Source organism: Lycorma delicatula, chromosome 13 (genome assembly GCF_047948215.1).
Source record: "Lycorma delicatula isolate Av1 chromosome 13, ASM4794821v1, whole genome shotgun sequence".
NCBI classification, from domain to species: domain Eukaryota; kingdom Metazoa; phylum Arthropoda; class Insecta; order Hemiptera; family Fulgoridae; genus Lycorma; species Lycorma delicatula.
This window is the reverse complement of record NC_134467.1, coordinates 39,260,831-39,283,156: the sequence shown is the minus strand read 5'-3', so window position 1 is coordinate 39,283,156 and position 22,326 is coordinate 39,260,831. Positions and strand designations below refer to the sequence as shown.

At 29.4% G+C, this 22,326-nt stretch overlaps 1 protein-coding gene across 3 annotated transcripts in view; it reads left to right on the top strand.

Annotated features, from left to right (window-relative positions):
• Nucleotides 1–22,326, top strand: part of LOC142333759 (uncharacterized) — a 59,508-nt gene that overhangs the window by 16,303 nt on the left and 20,879 nt on the right. For 2 of the 3 annotated variants that reach the window (XM_075381247.1, XM_075381246.1), the window contains exons 3-6: nucleotides 7,337–7,556; nucleotides 12,985–13,113; nucleotides 13,880–14,055; nucleotides 19,020–19,055. In XM_075381247.1, the coding sequence (XP_075237362.1) occupies nucleotides 7,337–7,556; nucleotides 12,985–13,113; nucleotides 13,880–14,055; nucleotides 19,020–19,055 (561 nt within the window). Of the gene's footprint in view, nucleotides 1–7,336; nucleotides 7,557–12,984; nucleotides 13,114–13,879; nucleotides 14,056–19,019; nucleotides 19,056–19,241; nucleotides 19,404–22,326 lie in introns of all 3 variants that reach the window. The other variant, XR_012758678.1, reaches the window with a different exon arrangement.

Genomic DNA, 22,326 nt, shown 5'->3' with positions numbered 1-22,326 from the left:
AAAAACAGTTCTGTATGAAGCCATTTTTACAAATTGTAACTGATAATTACATGTGCTTAAGTTTGTCAGCAAACATAACCTAACATTCTTTGCCTAGTTAACCTTAACTATTAAACTGGCCGATTGTTAAGCCATCGTTTGTAATTCCGACCTTTAATATCTGTTTAAATCTCATGCCTGATAAACATATCTGAACATGAAAACTATTGGAGCTGAATCCATAATTGTATACAATAACCATTATTTATGAAATATGGTAACTCCATGAGAATTCCTTTGGCTACTTTTTTATTTTTAATTAAAAATTGAATTCACTTGTCATAGATCAAATAGGATTTTGTCTTAAATTTTATAAAATGTGCAAGGTGTAAAATCCCTGGTAGAATAAAATTTTAATCTCACTCAATAAAATTGTAGCAAAATTATTACAAACATTTGGAGGAAAATTGAAAAAAAAAAATAAGACGATGGATGTGTATTAAATCTACAGTAGAATTGAGCGAGATATGTTCTGGTGAAAGCAACAAAAAGTGTTAAGAGATGTGAGTCTGTTTGAAAAGTTAGAAAAGGATCGTGTAATGATTGTCTTTTCAGGTTATTTATTATAAGAATGCTGTATAAAGTAAATGTTATGGTAATTTTATTTTCAAGACATTCCTGTAAAATGTTTGCAAATTCTTTTTTAAAACATACGATTTGAATGGTGATGAAACCCTTTAAAACTTAATGATATATTTTTTTTTGTAAGATTTACTCAAGGAACCCATTATAGTTACACATTTTATAAAAAAAATTATAAACATTTTAAATCTCTAATTTTTAAAAAAAATATCTTAATGCCAAAATTATCTTGAAGTAAAACTGTGTTATTTGTAAATTGTTTAGAATGAAATTTTGCACTAAATCCTATTCACAGTTAATTCAATTCATATTTGTCAACAATGAATTTGATGAATGCCTGAGAAAATCTCTTCTGAAATCACCTTCATTTCACTCATCACAGCCTTCTGAACAGATGAGTTATTCTTTAATTTCTTTCTTTTTCATTACTGGTTTTATTTTAGAAAAAAAAAACATTCAGCCAATGCTAAATATAGCTGTAAGGTGGATGGATTGAGACAAGGATTTGTTGATTTACTAAAAACAAGGAATAATTTGGCTGGTTAACAGCCAAAGTATGTGCCGGTATATTCTCCAAAGAAACCAGAACTGATTCTCCACCCTCAGATGTAATGTGATGAATTTAGCAGACAGTTGCATAAATAACTTATTATTTTTTTGTATATGTATAATTTACAGTTTGATATAATTCATTATAAATTGATTTCTTTAGCATAAAAAAAGTGAACTCAGCATTGGAGTTTCACACAGATCTTGCAGTCTCACTTTTTGAATGCTTGATTACTTTAGTCTCAGCCGAGTTTTGATAATAAAAAGAACTAATTTTTATCATCTTTTTTCCCCAGTTTTTATCAATCATTTTAACAAATTAAGTAGACAATGCAGGCAAGCTGACGATTTTTGCTTCAGCATTAACAAATAAGAAACTAAACGTGCATATACATCTATTTTTCAGATTATTTACTAAAATAATTCCTGTCATTTATTCTGAACATGTGAACAAAGTTTGATTTTGTATCAAGGTTACGAATAAATACTTAGAAAGTTGAAGGAAAACATCTCTTTATTTTCTTTACTAATTTTTGAATTTCTTTAAACCTTCTACATACTCGAATGCAGTTTTTATTAGATTTTTCATCGTATGCAATTTTAAAATGTCCAAATGTTTTTAAAATCATAGATATTTTTAGCAGTTTTAAACAAAATTTGATTATTGCTCTTTATTCGGTTTTTTTTTTTAAACTGAAACTGTAAACAAAAAATAAACTACACCACATTTTTAATAGCAGAAATGTTTTTTAACAATTAAAAAAAAAATTAACTTACTTATTTTTCATAGTATCACTATTTTTGTATGTATTTTAAGTATAAAAAAAAGTATTTAAATTCTATACAGTATAATCTATTAAAATTATAAATTTAAAAGTGGGATATTTTGATCATAAAATAGTTGATTTGTTTTCATTCATTATCAAATCACTATTCACAAAATTTTTTTACTTTTACAAGTTTTAGTACGATTTTTGCTGCATCAATGATCGCTCAAAGTTTTGGATAACAGAGTTTTTGCAAATTTCAAGACCCTCTTAATCCAAAAATTACAAAAAAAGTTATAGAACTCTCTACATATGTTCTTTGGATTGATTTATATTTTGATTGGTATAAATCAAACTGGTTGACATAAATTACTCAAAAAAGTTTCTGTTTATGGGACATTGATGGGTTAAATTTTGGCCAAAATTAAAATAGGAGTATGGGTAGTTATCACCGTTTAAAATTTTTGTATAATGGTCGTAGAAAATTGTGCTTTAGTGCAATGTAATTGATTATCAACTTATATAAAATTCTAAAGTTTTAATTCAATTGGATAGTATGGCAAGAATATCAACATTTTTTCTTAAGTTTTTGCCTTGTATTTTAAAAATCTGTTCTGCAGAAACGTTGAAATTTGGCTACATATATATGAGGGCAGGGTGAAAAGTTCCTGGCCTGGATAAGGGGCCTACACTAGGACCAGCGTACCACAAGATTGCTTATGCCAGTTTGATGCATCAATTTATCCAACTCCATAACTATCTATGGTGGCAATAACTTTATTTGTTGAAAATTTTTCCCCTCGGCCATTTTATTCGGTTAGGAAAGAAGTGATAGTCACTGGGAGCCAGATCAAGTGAATTTGGAGGATGTTGGAGTATTTGAACTGTAATTCGTTGATTTTTACCATTGCAGTGACTTAAGTGTGTGCTGGAGCATCGCCTTGATGGAAAAGTATGTTTTTTGCCAAATGCAAAAAAAAAAATGTTGTTTTTCCTTAATTTTATCACTGAGATGCTGCATTAGGGTTTACTTGATATTCACCATTTATTGTTTATTGTCTAACCCTTTTTAAGAGATCAATAAAAATTACTCCATGTGCACCCCAATAAACAGTTGCTACAAATTTTTCATGCGAAAAGTTTTCAGGGTTTTTTTGAGCAGGTTTTTCAACCCATTGTTTTGTCTCAGGATTGTAGTGATGAATTGCACCGAAAGAGCTCGAGACAATCGTTTAAAATGTTTTTTGACACTGTTTTTGGTCAGGCATGAGCAAACTTGGCACCTATCTTAGCACACAGCTTGTTCATGCCCAAATGCTCTTGCAAAATATTGCACACTCATTCTGTTGACATGCCTACAGACTCATTTACTGTCACTCATTGATGCCAAAACGATTTTGTGACTGTATAATTTCTGTCTTATTCACTTCAGAAAGTTGTCTACAGTGTGGTTCATCGCTAGTGTGTGTTTGGCCCATTTTAAACACTACAACCCAGCATTAAACTGCTGTATTTGGTGAAGTCTTCTAATGTTACATCAAGCTCTTCTTTAATTTCCTTTCATTAAGCGTTTCAGAAAAAAATATATTTCACTGCACGAATTCCAGTTTTTCCATTTTCCAAAAAAAATACCCTAATTTTCCGCTTATGATGGAATGTGTAAATACTGACAGTGACATTGACAGTGTAAGTGATGCAGTGACATTAAACTCTTATAGTAAACTAATAAAGAATGGAATCGTGCAATACCATCGAGAAGTTAGGCATACTAATAAAATCTATCTGTAAGGCCTGGAATTTTTCACCCCACCCTCATATATATATATATATATTTTTTTTAGCTTTGGACAGCAAGATATCGCAGTACCTATTTCTTTTTTCTTTAAAGCCTTGTGGTGTGTCATTTCCACCAAATCAGACTAACTTATTGAAGTAAATAACTCCAGTAAATAAACGTTTAAGCCCAAAAAAGGGTCCTGAATGGCTTGTACTTTAAATATTAAATTTTCTTTCAAAATTGAAAATCCAACTGTATCTGTTGTTAATGTAGATGATATGAAACAATTTTAAACAAGTGGAATTTTTTTTAAAAGGCAGAGTCCCATGGGACCCAATTTAAGTATTTAAAAAATTTCAATTTCTGATAAGTTTTCAAGTCGTTGTTGTTATTATAGGTTATATAATATATAAAAGGCAATGTTTGTATGTGCGTCCGCTATAGACTAAAAACCTACAGGACTGATTTACACATGGATTTTTGCAAAATGATCGCATTGTCTGGAGAAGGGTTAAAGCTATTGAAATCTTCTATCTGACCAGTTAAAAGAAAGTTAGGGATATTTTGAACCGACCACTGTGTTTAGAGAGTAGTTAAAATTTAATTAAATCCGATAGGTAGCGCTGTATTGGATTTATTTACATTCTCACTTTTATAAAGTGAATTTAAACATAAAAATAATAATACATATATAAATATTTAATTTTAATTAAATACAATAATTGATACCAAACTTTCAATTGTGTTCATTTAATCTATTTATATATATATGTATAATACTCAAATCTAGCAGTAGTGTGTAGCATTGCCGGGTCAGCTAGTGTTATGTAAGGAAGCTGTCAAGCGTGTGGATCAAGTGAGAACAAACGCTTTTACTGAACATTTTGATTTTTTCACAATTGTATTGAAAATATTAGATAATTTGCTATTTAATATTTAAAAACCTCTGTTTTGCCTATGACAGAACAAAAATCTATCAAGGGCAAAGCCAGAAAAGTTATGTATGCAACCACTTGTAACTTTTTTAACATTATTTTTTATTTTATAGCTATATATGTAAACAGAAATACGACGTCTGGTAATGTGGAATAAAGCAGTACGATTATAATTGCATTAATAAATGCAAAATAATAAAAATCGTACTATTATTAATGAAATGTTTATACATTATGTTAATATGAAGGAAATTTTTATACTGTAAATGCTAGTGCAGTGATTCCCAAACTGTGCTGCGGCACCCTGAGAGCTGTGGCCTCTTGACAGGGGCGCCACAAAATATTGTAGAAGCTTCATAATTAATTGAACCAAGACATTTATAATTATTAATTTAATGTTAATAAAGTAAAAAAAGTGAAGATACACGAGTTTTATCTCTTATTTACTCTTTTTTTATCTCATACAAGTAGTCACACTTTTATATAGGGTAGGGCGCCATGTAAATATTTTAATTGCAAAAGGGGTGCCACGACTCTAAAAAGTTAGGAAACCACTGTGCTAGTGAGATATTAAAAAACAGTGTAGAATATGTTTGTACGAATTGAACTGCAGTGCACATAAAATTCAAGTATCTGAGTATAATGAAATTATTTATCCTTACCATCTCAATTACTCCTAATTAATTATTCATTTTAAGTGAACAGTATCTCCAAAACCTTTTGTATGCTGCTGTATGTTTTTTTTTATTTCTGTTGCAATCTATTTCCTATCTCCTATTTACCATTTATTTCCTGATGTATGATATATGAAGTCAGTCAATTTCTTTTGATCATCAGTGAAATAGTAGTGTATTAAACAAGCAAAAAGAAATTCTCTTCTTGCATAGTGTGATTTTGAGAAATATAGTCCATCTAATTTAAGAGCTGAAGTAGTTAATTATTTGTAATAAATTAGATGGAAAAATTTGCAGGTCAGATAATCAGAACTAAGATTTAATTGTATTGAGTTTTTTTTTAATATGCATTCTTAAAATTTTACAAATAATTTTTTTTTTCCTTATTACAAAAACTCAGTGTTTGGTTTAATATGTCTCAAGAACCGAGAGAAAAATCGTTTATTAAATGTTGAGTACACTCTGAACACCTATTCTGTAAAGAGGAAGCTATATAACACTTGAAAAAAAAAAAAATTACCTCTAAAAATATATATATATATATATATTGTGTAGTCTCAAACAAGTAAGCTGAAAATATTTTATTCCCTCATTTTTGCAATCTATAGTTCTAAAATGCACAAGTAATATTTATTTAGCAAAAAGCAGACTTTAAAATGTTATTTATAGTTAAATTATGAATTTTTATTTTTGATGACATATGATTTAAGGCCCAGGCACTTCATGTTTGTTAAGAGTTTACTTTGATTGCATTTTAATATAAACTTTATGGTGCACAAGTTGGCAAATGACAAATTTGTTTTAAAGAGATTGAAATAAATGTTTCTATTTACAACACATGAAAAAAAAAAAACAGCAGTACTAATGTGTTATCGCACTGCTACTATTTTTTATGTAACTATCAAACAAATAACATATTGAATGCTTATTACAATGTATTCAACAAAAAATTTGTCTGTTAGCAAGTCTATTAGATTGTTTTTTAGATTATGCTGACTTCGTTAACTTTTATATATATATATATATATATATATATTATCCGTGTACTTAGGAATGGAATGGAATGCAAAGTTGGAGGGAGTTTATAGATTCTCCCTTCGGATCGCAGAACCTGGACAGAGTCCCTTGCTACTGGATGATTCTAAATCGGGTGTGTTTTTTTAAAAGGTTTATTTTAAGTGGCGGGTCTAATTTTTCAAGTTTTGTCTTATTTAATATTTAGTATTTTTAAGGACGGATTTAATTGCATTCCAATCCGTTGTTAAACCAGCGTTATCGAACCCATTTTAATGGGGCGGAAGGCTAGGCTTATGCAACCTGTCTTCCCGATGTAATTCCCCTTCCACTGAAGTCCTTTCGGTGCTAACACTTCATAGGCTAGCAGGAATACGCCACAACGGGGCACTAGCTATATGGAGGGAGCAATGCGCCCCCTTTTCCGGAGGAGTCGCAATTGCTGATTTATGTTAATTAATATGTTAAGTATAAGTTTTAAAGGAAGTGTTGTGTAGAAGGTCTTCATCCACTTCTGTTATGGCTGCCTTTCAGGACGCATCTCTGCTGGGCTCTGTTCCGGACTCCTGTCCATGATGTTGGGACGAGTAGAGGGCCATGTACTTATGTTCACAGAGTCAACATTATCTAAAGTGTTTTGTAATTTTTATTTTTTTTTAAATATGTACTTTTTCCACCTTAAATAAACATTATTCATTTTCTCATGAAATCTGAAGAAGCTGCATAAAAAAAAGTAGTGGTACAACAGCAAACAAGTACTAAAACAGCATATACAAATTGTTTTTGGACTTCTAGGGTTAAAGGGAAAATCCTACAATGTTTTTTTGGAATTTATGTGTCAAAATTTAAGACTAAACTATAGTTGTTTGCCCGTTATTTGTATTTTGAAAAGATTATTTTACAGTGTAAGATATGTATTATATAATAGATAAATAAGTAGATGGCCAGGTGCGATTTGTAATTTCTAATTCGGTTTAAAAAATATTTTTTGCAATATAGGAGTAGGAGTCAATCCAGAAGTCGTAAATCACATCGTTCAAGTAGATACCGTTCCAGATCGCGTTCACCAAAGAGATACAAATCTCGTTATTCTTACAGCAGGTCACGTTCTGGCTCTTATTCACCATCACATAGAACTTCTCGCCGTGACAGAGATGATTATCATAGGTCACGTTCTCGTAGTCCTATGTCGAACCGTCGTAGACATCTTGGAAGCAGGGTAAGTCAGCTTTTTTTTTCTTCTGCTAGAAAAAAATACTAATTAATATTTTCTACTATGTTTTCATGATTACGGTTCAATATTTTAACCTAAAAATGGGTAATTGTTGATTTCGGCAAAACATTGTGTTCTATGTAAACAGACTCATTCTCATTGCATGTTTGGCGCTTATTTTTTTAATTCAACATTGTATATTATTTGAAAGGGTCAATTGAAACCTTTCTGTTAGTGTTTATTCCAGGATCTCTTTGATTGATTAACATTGTATTCTGCTAGTCTTCAGATTTGTAGTTCAATTCTATTTAGAATCGATATACACCTGTGTTTCTTGCTCATGTATGAGTACGACCGGCTTGTTAGATTTATCACCAGACCGTAATGTACCGTTAATTAGAATTTAACCACTCGGTGGCATCTGGGGAGGGCTGAACTTACAACCCCTCTTTACTTGGTTAATGCTTAACCTGTACACCGATCTAATTATGTTGTCTTTTACTTGAACGTATTTTCTTCATAATGCAAGCAGTAGAATAATTTTCTTTAGAAGTGTTATGTTATAAGCTAATTTATTAATCTTAACTTAACGAAATCTGTTGCAAAAGGTTTCCAAGCTTTGATTTTGTAAATGCATATATTATACATCTTATACTTGTAAATGCATATGCCAGTTAATGTATATGCACATTTTCAGTTCAGACACAGAGTAAGAATTATTTATATCATTAACCCTTAACCTCCCGCTTTATTTCGCGCACAAATCGAGATTTTGGTAAATGTTTGTTTATCTCGCTATTACTGAATAGTTTTTCATCCAAAAAAACAGGAAAAACTAGGGTATGTTAACAACGTGTTTACTAATTTATATTGTTCAACAAAAATTAATTTTTGTTAATATTTGATTATGTTGCGCGCACAAATATAGTATAAAAAAAATTACAATTTTTTTTCTTAGTTTTTGATTTTTTTTTTTTTAATGATCAGTGACCTTTGTTTTTTTTTTAATTTATATAAACTATAGATTTTTCTGGTTAATTTGACGTAAAATTTATTTATATCCGATAAAAACTGATTATATAAATAAAAAAACACTACATTTCAGAAAATTGTAACTAAAAAGAAATTGAGATTTCTGTAAAGGTAAAGGAGTATACGTGCGTATGTTTGTGTCATTGAACCAGTATAAAATCTAATTTTGATATATATATAAAAGTTTTGCTTTTGATACATGTATAAAAATATTTTGAATAAAGAACAAGTATGGTTTAAAAAAATAATTTAAAATTATTACTTCCTTTCATAAAAGTCACGTTCACCCGTTATTCAGTTGAATTTACGTTTGCATAGCAATTATATAAAAGATAACAAACCGCTAATGTATATAAGAATCAAATAAACAAAAAAAATACTGAAATACTACGACTTAAACAATGATGCCAGTGAAAAAAAAGTACTGTGTGTTTGATCCCTTGTGAAATATCTACACTATATACATGGCTGTTACCGTTATTGCATTTTCTCATAATTCAAGGCGTTGTGATTAAATTCATTTAAAAATCTTTTTTCTATGTTAAATGGTTCATGAGAAATTTGAATTTGAAAAATTGATTACCAGTGGTTAATATAGTGACCAGCGGGAGACAAGGAGTTAAAACAAACATTATGGAATTTTTATACATTTTAAATAAATACTTTAGGCATATAAAGGATTCCATTAAAATTTGATCCGTTGATGAGATGGCTTGAATTTCATACATTATCTATTTATGATACATGTATAAATGCTTATCATAAACTGCAATAAATAAACCACATTTTAATTCTATATTTGGTCATTGATTCCATTAGAGCTTTGCATCATTGTAATTAACATATAATTAAGTATTGCTGTGCTAAGTTGTAATTTTCTTTAAATATTTATTTACTTACAAGAGATTCTTGGTTGACTGTTAAAAGAAATTGTTATTGGTAAAGGTTGTTAAGCGCTTTCAATCTTAATACTTTATTTTGGTATTTGCCATTAAAGACGATCAGTTCCATGGGAATCACCCAAATGTTGACTTCATTACGAGTCTCCTTCTTATTATTGCACCAAGCCCATAACTTTGTAATTAAACATGTGGTTTGTGAGGTTAGTCAAAAACTTTGTTTTTTAGATTTGGCTTCTTGTGATTTGAGATTATTCCTAAACTGAAAATGTTAAAACCGAAGGGTTGTGATTTCAGCAAATAAAATATTATAAAAAACCTGTCTGAAGAAAGCTGTTTGCTGGACAACTCTTACAGAAATATTTGGTTTAGAAAACCTCTAGGCTAAGTGACACAAGAATTGGTTGTTATTTAAAGCAGATAAAATCTAGAACCAAACATGTAAAAGTTTTTTATTTTACTACCATATACAGGTGTCCTGGGGTTGTTCGCCAAACAAGGAACAGATTCATTTTTAGTTTAATCATAAAAATAAACTAAAAGGTTTGTATGGACAAACCTTCCTCCCTCTAATATCTCGCTTCCTCCCTCTTTCTACCATTTGTGGTTTTTCAATAAAAATTTGTATCAGATAGACATATTTTAATAAATTTGGTGAATATGAAACCTAACAACATCTGCAAAATAAAAAAGTTTCAAAATTAAAAAATGCAGCAATTAAAATAAAATCTTTTACTAAGTCCTTTTACTAATAGAATCTATTATTAGCAACAGCAGAACTGGCGCAACATTTTTAAACATTATAATTTTTATATTCCACTTTAATTTAAGCCATATCTCTTTTCTTTATCAACAGATTTCAACAAAAGTGGAGCCGTTTTGTTAACAATAAAAGGCTTTATCTAATAAAATATAATTTGCTAAAACGAATATTTTCAGAACTATTAATGATTAAGCAAATTTTAAAGAACACAATTTTCAAATTTCTTACAGCAACCAGGACACTATACTATTATCATAATTCCTTAAAAACCTGTGCTGAAATTTTTACTGTTAAATACTGCGTGCAGGCTGTTTGAGAATCTCTAGAAATTTTATATCAAATTAACAAAGAAATGTTTGAATAATTAAAAATATTTTTATATTTTTATGATTTATAGGAAATTCAAGGGACAAAGGGAAACAAAACAATTGAATTGAAGGTAGGTTCAAATCGATTAAATTACGTCGTATACATCATAAAAAGTCATTGTGATGTGAGTATTGTTGGCCCAAAACATATCGTCCTGAACAGTATACAACATTTTTTTGCATATTTTACTTTAAAGACATGATAATTTACATACAATAGCGATTTGATTATTTTATATGTCTAATTATTACAGTAGTGGTTCAAGGATTTCTTCTTTTTCATTAAAAAAATAATAGATAGAATCTATGTGTGTGGAAAATTATAGCATTCTTAAAATATACAAAAATAAGTAATTTTAATTCACTTCATATTCAGTTCGACTACAATGATTTTAGATTTTTTTAAATATAATATAGTTTATTCAAAGAGTTTAATCAATAAAAACTGATTTAAGAACTGCAGTAATTTGAAAGCATTTTTCAACAGTCTGACTAATGTTTCAATCATGACATGTGTTTGTGTATGTTAAGTTATTTTTAAAGATTCCACTACACTGATTTTATCAACGTTTGATGATTTTTGTTTTATATATTTAGAGAAAGATTATACCTTAACAGTACATGAATCTGATGTCATTCTGGTAAAAATAAAGCATTTTCTTCCAATTATTCAAGAAGGATATAAAACAAAACTATTTTTAAGTATTGTTCATCGTATGACAGGGAGTTTGTTCTACCAAACTTCGAGAATCTGATTCTACAGGACACAGAAGCATCTGGATATGGATCCTAGAAACCATATCCATAGAGTTTAACAAGATTTTAGATATTCATAACCTGGATGCTTCCATAACTGGAAATACTTACTTCGATGTCTTCCTTAAAAAATTGGAACATTGTGAAATTCAGATTTTTCTTTAATACTCTCAACCTTCGGAAAAAATCAGGCCTAAAAAATCAGGCCTTTTTACTCCTAGCCCCCCAAATTATTCAATCTTTTATTTTTCAAAATGTGTTCTAAATTAACAGAAAATAAAAAGCAATATAGAAATTGTTCAATTCACGCCTTCACGTTCCTTATTCCCTTCAATTAGTGAAACTGAATTTAATAAGTAACCTATTTTTTTTCAATGTGTAATTCACAACATGAAAAAATTAAAATAAGGAGTTTTTTTTTTGCTCCCTCACAAACTCTACCTTCCAGCTTCTTCAAATTAACATAAATCGGAAAAATTGCAGTGTTAAAATCTTTCCTCCTGAAAATAAATTACATTTTCAAAAAAATTAACCATTAAATAAGAGGTTCAGCGCTTTTCATATCTCCCCTTACCAATCACTTAATATAAATTGAAGTGTTGTTATCAGAACAGTTTATTTTATCTTAAAAATAAAAAGAACGTGACATTAAGAGAAAAAGGTTGACATCCTAGCCCCTCCTCCAAGGCATCTAACTTCCTATTTGTCTTCAACTAACATAAACTTAAATGTTGCAATATTGGAACCATTCTTTTCATAAAGATGTTCTGAAAACTTTCCAAAATGCTGCCGAAAGGCCAGTCGTCTTAGTTGTCCTCCATATACCTCTTAATTCCTCTATTCAAAATAGGAAGCTTTTGAGAAATTAAATCTTCTTTTTTAAAGTGTCATGTTTTGTTGAGAGCTAGTAAATAATTGTTTATTATAATTGCTCATTTAGCAAGAATTGAGCTCCTCCTTCGTTAAATAAATAGTACATTTTAACTCGACATAATTTTTCAATGACACAAAAGCCTCACAGATGTCGAGGTTTCTGTTATCCATACTATCATTCAATAAAAATTTAAATTAATTATTCCCTGCCTTTAAATTATGAAAAAAATATTTTGATGTTTTAATCATTCTTTTTAAAACTTTCAATTTTATAGCAAGTAAAAACCTCGATCATGTCGGGCTCTCATTTGTCTCTGTTCAGTTATGAAAAATCTTATGAGTGCCTTAAATTATCATAAAATTAATAATTGTTGAAATCTACTCCATCTAGCAGTTTTCAAATGATACTTTCTACACATAACATTTATAAAAATTGTATTTGTATTTATGTATTCTTAATTTTTTTTAACAGTATTTTCTGTTTTTATTAGCGATTGTAATATCACTTGTTCAGATGAAACCAGACGCTCCTTTTAATATAGTTTATATTCTTGCATTCTGTTGAACAATATCATAATTTTGTTGAGTTATCAAAATTTAAAAATGTTTATTTTCTGTTTTTGTATTGTGCTTTTTAGAAATTTTAATTATTTAATTAGGTAAGATCATGCATATTAGTTTAGTTTAAGCTTTGGTGTATACTTAAGTAATGATATGTATACTTAAGCTTTTTCTGATTTTAGGAAAATCCATTACCAGGAAGGTGTCTTGGCGTGTTTGGATTGAGCATACATACAACTGAGAATCAGTTGATGCATATATTTTCAAAGTTTGGACCAGTTGAAAAAGTTCAAGTGATTATTGATGCCAAGGTAAATTTTTTTTGTAGATAAATAAATCAACCGCACGAACTGAAAAATTGAGTTAAATTTACCTGGTATTTTTTAAAACTTATCACAAAATGCCAGTAGATAATCGGTTGATGTTTTCTAAAATTAACTTTTAGTTATAAAATGCATAACTCAAAATAGAAGTATAAGATACTGAAAGATTTTCCTTACATTTAACAGGCCTGTTGACATCTTGTATGTCACCAAACACTTTTAATAATATAACAAATATTTCTTGTGTTTTCATTTCTGTTTATATAGTTTTATGCTTACATTTGTAGTCTCTTTCATTTATTATATTATTATAGAATTCATTTATGGGGTGACTCACGAAAAATGTAATAAACTTTTACGATATGTTCTACAAGTGAAAATGTTTAGAAACACTTAACGAGGGTTGGCTGGCAAAAGATTTCACATGATTTCTGTGTCTTCATAAGCCAACTGTATTTCTTGGGAACCAAATTAAGAGGTAAATTTAGTGGTATATGAAATCAGACTTGAAAAAAAGGTCCCAGAACTGTATTTTTAGTAATAAGAAATATATTTTATAGAAATTCTAAGAAACCATTTACTTTTCGACAGAGTACAAAGGAGGTTTTGTTTTGCGAAGGTTTCACTGTACCTTAATTATGAATTAAAAAAAAAAAATGTTTTAGATAATTCTCATATGTAAGAGATTAGTATAATTAAATTTTTATTTTATGTTTCATTGATTTTAATACGTTCGATGGGATTTTGTTTTTAGACTGGTCGTTCCCGTGGATTTTGTTTTGTATACTTTGAAAACCATGAAGATGCTAAAGCAGCCAAGGAACAGTGTACCGGTATGGAAATTGACGGTAGACAAATAAGAGTTGACTATTCAATTACTTTGCGTGCACACACACCGACACCTGGCATCTATATGGGAAAGCCAACATAGTAAGTATTTTTATTCCTTTAATTCAGAATTTTTATATTAATCAGGTACTTATCTATTACTAGGATGAGAAATAAAATGTATTTGATTTGTAACAGAATATTCTGTAATATATAATTAAATTTTTGTAATTAATCTGATTTAGCTGAGTTTGTCAGCTGATCATGTGGTATGTATTATAGTGTTATAAAAAGTAAATCTGATTGTTACTTCCGTTCTCCCTAAACACTTTTAATCTTCAGCATTGTGGCAATTGATTTTTGGTGTGTTTTAGTTCTGGTGCATTACAAATATATTCTTGACTGTCATAATTTTCTTAAACATTACTAGTAAGACATTAAAAATTGATTAAAGGTGTGATCATCCATGGTCATAACTGTGTAAGAAAAAAGGTGTTCATTGAAAGCTGTTTGTTTTATTTGCTTGAATTAAGAGTCAAAAAAAAAATTCTTAACTATCCCTTACATATGTTAAAAAATGCAAAAGACAGAAATAATAATTGCCAATTCTAAAAATAAACAAAGACAAAATTACTGTACAAGCATAATTAGTGTTATTCTTTTTTGTAGTTTGCAGTAAGAACTGCTTATTAAAGTAGCCATTTTAGCCATAAAACTCATTAAATTAACCGGAGTGTTCCAATAAGGATGTCTCCTTATAACCATATAACACAGGTTGTTTTACAATGTATTGGCATAATACAAAGATTACTAGTAAATTAATTATTAGCATAGCTATCAACACATGTTTACGTATACCAAAATTGAAGTAAATCTATAGATACACAATAAGTAATTTAATAGATACGCAAATTGTTTACTTCAGTAGTAGAAAAACTATCTAGTATCAGTAGTAGAAAAAGATAAGCATCTCATATTCCCACATTTAATATTAATGTTCATTATTGGAAAAACGAAAAAATAAATAATGAAATTAATTCAAAATTGTAATTGTTGTTTTACTATTTGTGCTTTTCCTGAAGAATTTGCAGTTTAAATTGCCTTACTTCATAACGAAAACAATTGAGACAGGTCTTACTTTTTTCCAGAGTTGCTTTTCCTGTAAAACTTTTAAATATCATTTCATTACTGAATTTTTTTTTTTACTGACTTCAAAAAAAAGTATAAAGTATTATGTTCAGTCGCATGGTAGAAGTGGTCTTGGGGGGGGGGATGAAAATAAGTTTTCTTTATTTTTTTCATGTCTGAGGAATACAGAAATACGATCCATTAAAATTTTGATTTCCTTTTATTTACTTATTTACAGACCTATGTATAAAATTTTATGACCAAAAATCTCCGAAACTACAAGGTCAATCTCATTGAAATTTAGATATGCTGTGTGTGTATTAGTGTATCTGAAATTGTGCATGTGTAAATTTGATGAAGGTTGGTTGAATTGTTCCTTGAGTTATGTCAATTTAAGGTCGAAAAAAATTGAGCAGGGCAAGTTATTAAAAGTGTAGTGTTTGTTAGGATAGTGTAAGTTGAAACATTGAAACACTGAAACACAATAATGAAAAGTCTTCTTGCACAGAATTGCACAAAGAAAATTTTTTTTAAGACAAATATAACTAAAGGAATACAAAACCCTGGTTTTTTTTTATCTTAACTCTACTTGAACTTCAGCAAAATGTGTAAAAAAAATGTAAACATATGACCTGCTGGCCTCCGTGGCACGAGTGGTAGTGTCTCGGCCTTTCATCTGGAGGTCCCAGGTTCGAATCCCGGTCAGGCATGGAATTTTCACACGGTAAAAATCATTCATCTCATCTTCTGAAGCAGAGTACCATGGTGGTCATGGAGGCTAAAAAAAAAAAATACATGGCCTTAATAACTTATCTTTCCTCCTTTTCCTTACTAAATTTGGACACTTTTCCAGTTATCAACCATTTTTTTAAGCTTTTTTATAAGCTTAACCATTTTAACCATTTTTTATGTTCATTTTATAAAACGAAGCCTGTAACAATCTTATAAAGTTGTAACTGCTATTATGCGTTTATTAATGGTCTGACCAAAAGGAATATACAAATTTATAAATATATATGAAAGAATTATTGATTTTAAAATAGTTATTTCTTGAGGCAGCCAATAAGTTTAAAACTGTTTGCCCAAAAAAAACCCAATCTGAGCAGTGATAATTAGAAAATGTTTTACTCTGGCGTAAAGGTTGATTAGGTTAAAAACCAGTAAAAAGTTTGTTTTTCTTTACTTTTTTAATTTTCTGAGTATTATTTTCAGTAATGAATTGAAATTGCATGGTTAATAGAAAACTAGTCTGGTAGAAAATTAATCTCGCTTATTTTTTTCATTTTTAAGCAAACTTTAAACTCATCAGCAAAGATTATACAGAATATATAACTTCAATTTTAATTTTTTTTTTTTTAACTTATGAAAACTTAAAATACTGAACTACTTCACATTAAATAAGATATTCTTTTCTAATTTTAGCTTAAAATAACATTTGTAGTTAATTGGCGAAGTTCTTAAGTTCCAAACATTTTATTTTTTTTTCATAAACAAAAGTTTTACTAAATTAATTTTAAGATTTATTCTAATTACTTTTTGTAAAGAAATTAAGTATTTTTAATATTTACTTTAAAAAAAAAAAGAAGACTTTGTTAAACATGATTGATAACAAATTTTCCAAAGTCTGTTTGGTTTAGGTTCAAAATATTTGTAATCAACTTAAAAAGTATTATTTCTTGAGTTATTGGCAACTTGATCACTTTATTTGTTTTCATCTTAATGCTCTTCTTCCTCAAGTTTGTGATCAATGTTCTACTGACATTGAATCGAATACTGTCTCAAAGGGTTGGTAAATTCTTTTAAATTAAGATATAATTACCAAAGTTGTCTTTCATAATCTACTTTGAAACTTAGATAGGCACTGTCTTAGTAGGTACTTTACTTTCTAAATCCATATGTTAAAAAGACTTCAACTCACCATGGCTTTAATCTTTGATTAGTTGCATTAGTAATTGAGAAATTAAAAAAATCAAATCAGAAAAATGGATCCAGTCCTTTATCTAATACCATTTTGTATTTCATTGATTTGGGATTTATACATTTTATTCTGTTATTGTTTCATACTGTTTAAATAATCTTCTAAAAAGATTTTTTAAATTGCATTTAGGCAGGGAAACGTTTTGTAAGGTGTTACTAACTTTGAATTCCAGCTGTCCCATTTTTAACACCCTATTTTTATTTCACTGTATCTCCCAAAATATTACACATCGACATGAAACAAAAATTAAATTATAACCTGTCTTATCAGGTTATAACAAAAAATTACATCACATCACTTTCACATGTGCCTCACCAGTCACACGAAGAATATCCAGCTGATAAGCGATTTCTTTCTGTGTTCATTGAAGTATTTCTGATGTGATAGTTGAAATGGCATTCCGAACGCTATCACAGCTACTTGTCGTGATGTTTACTACTTTTGTTGTATACACCCTTTCTTTGACATAACCACAGAAGAAGACATCTACAGGCGATATGGGTGGCCAGGGAATTGAACACTCTCTTCCAATCCACCTACCAGGAAACGTCTCGTCCAGCATTTCCATCAAGGAGCTAGTGCGGGGAGCCGCATCTTTCTGGAAGAGGATGTTAGAATGTCTATGCTCAATTTGTGGGAATGCAAACTGCTCCAACATATCAAGATATGGAATGCCCATTATAGTTCTTTCCCAGCAAAGAAGAAGGGTCCTAAAAGTAGGGCATTTCAAATGGGTCACCCTATAGCTTAGATACAGTAAAATACATGGATGATGTGATCCTAAGAATAATTCAGGTAATCTTATACAATTCTAGATTAATTTTCAGTCAATGTATTCTGATGGTTGGGCTTCTTAAAATCTTTCTTTAGATTATTGTGAATGATTTGGTCTTCTCCTGTAGTCTAATGGCTACTTAAGAATACCAAACAAAACAGCACACATTTTGGTAACCTGTTTGATTTTAGTTCCTTGTATGTTAAGCGTTTCTCATTCATCTGATTTATCTTGTACTACTTCCATTCATGGTTCTGTCTGCATATCTTTTTTTATGTAAGTTTAATAATATATAATAATATATTATTACTTATAAGTTTTGTTTCTTTAAAGCGAGTGATATTTTACAGCAGTGGTACCTTAACCTTACTGATGGAGATTTTTTTAGAATCATTTTCAATGGAGTAACCTTTTAGGTCAGCCTAGTTTTACTAGTTAATGGTGTTTAAGAGTAGTGTTATAGGAAGGGGGTTAAAGAGTACGAATAGCAGGGAGTGTAAAGTAAAACGATATCTAAACAATCTATGCAATGAAATTATATTTTAAAAACTTTGAAGTTTATCATAATTTCATTCAATTTATTCTCTACCACTAATACACTTGATATTGGTAAACATCAATAATACGTTCAGAATGTAATTTATTTTGCTGGTACAGTCATGGAACCCCTGGGGGAGGTGCACACAGGAGCTCCATAGAGCACATTTTGGGAACCACTGTTACACAATCCTCAATTAGTTTTTTTGTGCCTGATTTCTTGACGCCAACCATTTTATTATTTCTGTTGTCATTTATTTCACTAAATAATTTATCTAATGTATTTTGTTTCATCACATTATTTATGTAAAAAAAAAAAACAAAGTGTACTTACATAAAAACATTTTTTTGATAATTTAAAAAAATATATATTCAAGATTACATAACTTCTTTATTAGTAAACTTAATAGCATATTTTAAAAACTCATTTGTACTATATGATCAAAATATGTTTAATTATGTTAGAAAAAGTAGTAATGTTTTTTCCCCTCCTAGTACACAAGACCTGGACATAGTTAATTGTGATCAGGCTTCCAAGTGTTAATGTGATTAATTTTTTTCAGCCTTGTTTGTAAAGGATTTTTAGTTTCGTTTTTAAATGCTGGTTGGTTAAATTTTTTTTATTAAAAAGTGATTTTTTTGTTACAGCATGGATGATAGGAAGTGGAAACACCGTAATTATGAGTAAGTAATCTGTTTATATTCGATCACGTTTCTACTTCATAAAATTATGATATGTAGTTTTATCTTAATTCATTGTGTTAATTATTATTGTTATTATTGTTGTTAGATTACTTCTAGTTGTAATTATTGCTGTTTTTTTTTCTTAATCATTACTGGTTTTTATTATAAAATTATTTTGTCTTACAGTTTTGCCATCGCGGCAAGATAAATAAGAAAAAATAAGAAAAAAACTGTAAGAAAAAACGACAGCGCGTGTTTAATCAAATAGAAACAAAGAAACAATCAAAATGCGGTTAGAAATTAGAATTTTAGAAGATTTGTAGAAGAGAATAAAGAAAAAAACAATAGGTAGGCTTAAATACTATTTATAGATTTAAGAGTGTAATAACAAAACACTTTTTTTTCTTTTCATGGAACGATGACATCAGCAAAGTAATTTATCAGTCTTGTTTAAATGTGGTGCGCGTATGTTTTTTTTTCTTTAATAAAATTATTTGATATAAAAATGCACAGTAATACCTCTTTCCACAGATTACTGAAAACAATACACAGTTTTATGATCACAAATCCCTTAAAATAGATTCTTTTTAATATATAAAATATTGTGACTGGACAACAAATGAAATTGTTTCTTGTACGAGGTCTGTTCAAAAATACGTAGACTAACGTCATAAAACAAAATGTATTTTATTTAGAAGTAACTTGTCTGGGTCCCCTGCAAGTACTCTCCTCCCTGACGCACACACTTATCCCAACGGTGTTTCCACTTTTGGAAACAGTTCTGGAACGCTTCTTTTGTGATGTTCTTCAGTTCCTTCGTCACATTTGCTTCAATCTCGGGAATCATCTCAAATCTTCTTCCTTTCAAAGGTCTTTTGAGTTTGGGGAACAAGAAGTCACAAGGAGCAAGGTCATGTTTGAGTAGGGTGGGTGGGGAAGAAGAGTGATAAGAATGTTTGGCCAAAAACTCATGAGTTCTGAGGGCTGAATGGTCTGGAGCGTTGTTGTGATGAATAAACCAGTCACCTCTCTCGTAAAATGATATCGAAATCTCGTAACATAATCCTACTGTTATCCCACACTCTTCAGCAAGCTCTCTGATGGTCAGACTTTGATTTGCCCAAACCAGAGTGTTGATTTTGTCTATGTGTGAGTCGTCAGTTGTCAAGGAAGGACGTCCAGGATGCTCATCTTCTTCAATCGACTGACAACGATCTTTAAAATGTCCATGTCACACGCTTCGTAGCAACATCCCCGTAAGCCGTCTTGAGCATAGAAAAAGTTTCACTCGCAGATTTTCCGAGTTTAATACAAAATTTCACAGCAACTCTGCTCGTTCAAGTCATTCATTCTAAAATCCGCCAAACGAAAAAAACACTTCACAAACAACCACGTAGCTGAGCAACCAATAATGATATTTGCAATCAAAAAACTGCATTGTAATCAGCTGATCCGTACGAACATGGCGACGCCAAGCAGATTTGACTGGAACCGACTGGACCCGAGCAATTCAAACAGTTTACGTATTTCTTGAACAGACCTCGTATTTGTTAAATTAAAATAATTGTATGTGTCAATTAATAATAATACATACGTTATTAATATGACGTTAGTTTCTTTAACAATAATACGTAAAGGAACATTATAGCTTGAATCAACATCCATTGTTATACTTATATTGTCTGTGTTATTCTCAAATTGAACATTAGCATTTATTTCCCGTATAAATTCTGATAAAATAAAGAATGTTTAGCTACAATAAGTCTAAACCTTTTGACCAGTATATTTAAAAATTTTTAGCATTCTTGTTAATTATGAATTTGAAAGAAAAAAGTAAATTATTAACTTGAAAATATACTGTATAATTTTTAATTATCAAAATGAAAACCATTACAAACAGTTTTAATGACTCAGATTTATCGTTAAAGTCAGTACGAATGTGTGTATAACATATAAATTTTCATCACTTGAATAAACAACATCTGCTATAATAAAAACCACATTTATTATTTCTGTATTTCATTAAATGTTAAAAAATTATTCAATAATAAAAAGAAAGAGAACTAATCATAAAAAAAATTGTATATATTAAAAAAAAAAAAATTAACAAAAGATCAGTGCAGATAGCGGCCTGAAGATGATAAGTTTTTAACTTGTTTGTAATGGTTTTATGCTTCAAAATTAAAACTGATTGCAGGAGTCATCAATACAATAATGTATGAACATGTTGGTCAAAGGATTAAAATAGATAATAATTTTAAAAGGTTTAAAAGGATTCTTCAGTCATTCAAATTTTAAAATGTAACCAATACATTAGTTTTTCTAATCCTAGAAAATTATCCATTGATTTTGTCAACCAACTGTAAAGGCCTTATCATTTAAAAATTATTGGGGTGTTAGTAGATCAAAGCTGTCAAAATAATTCCCATGCTCATGTTACTATAAATGAGCATGTATTTTAAAACTAAACAATACTGCTTGACAATAGTTTGTTAATGTTTAATAGTACAAAATTAATTTTGGAAGCTTTATAAAAGCTTACTGTTGCTTTTCAACCGCTAAAAAGCTTGCTTGATGTTCTTCAATTATCAAGGACTCTCTAAATGATTTGAATCTAGCGATTAGTATATAATTTGTTTATTTTTAAGCTAGTTTTCAGTGTTGTATCACCAGTAACAATCCGTCTCCTTATAGTGATCAGGGAATGTCAGAGCTGCTTCTGCATATATTCTTCTTTTTATATAGACAGGATCACGGCAGAATGATCTTGATAAAATTGAACTTCAAGCAGCATTTTTTTCATAATGTCTTAATTCATTCATAAAATTTAAACTCTAGAAAACTGTTGATTATAAATTGAAATTCTTAAAAATTGTTTCTGACAATGATTACATGATTAGAGAACTAATTGATTTGGCATTATTAATGGGAGGTCATCAGTGGAGTCTCATTCTATTAAGATCTGTACTTTCCAATCTATTCGTGTATTAATCTTGTAGTGTCCCAATGTGTTTTTGATAACGGAAACTTTTAAATCGTGTAAGAAATTAGATTCTGTAGAAAAGATTTTTCAGGTCCAAAAATCTATATCTGATTGTGCAGAAATTTTAGTTTGATTTTTTTTCTTCTATTAAGAATTACATTAAAATTTTATTGATGGTAGTAAATGATTTCTTCTGCATACTATATGAACTTACGAATGACAACAAACAATAATAACAATAAAAAACTATGTCATAGTTTATGATACAGGGTGTCCCATATAAAATGC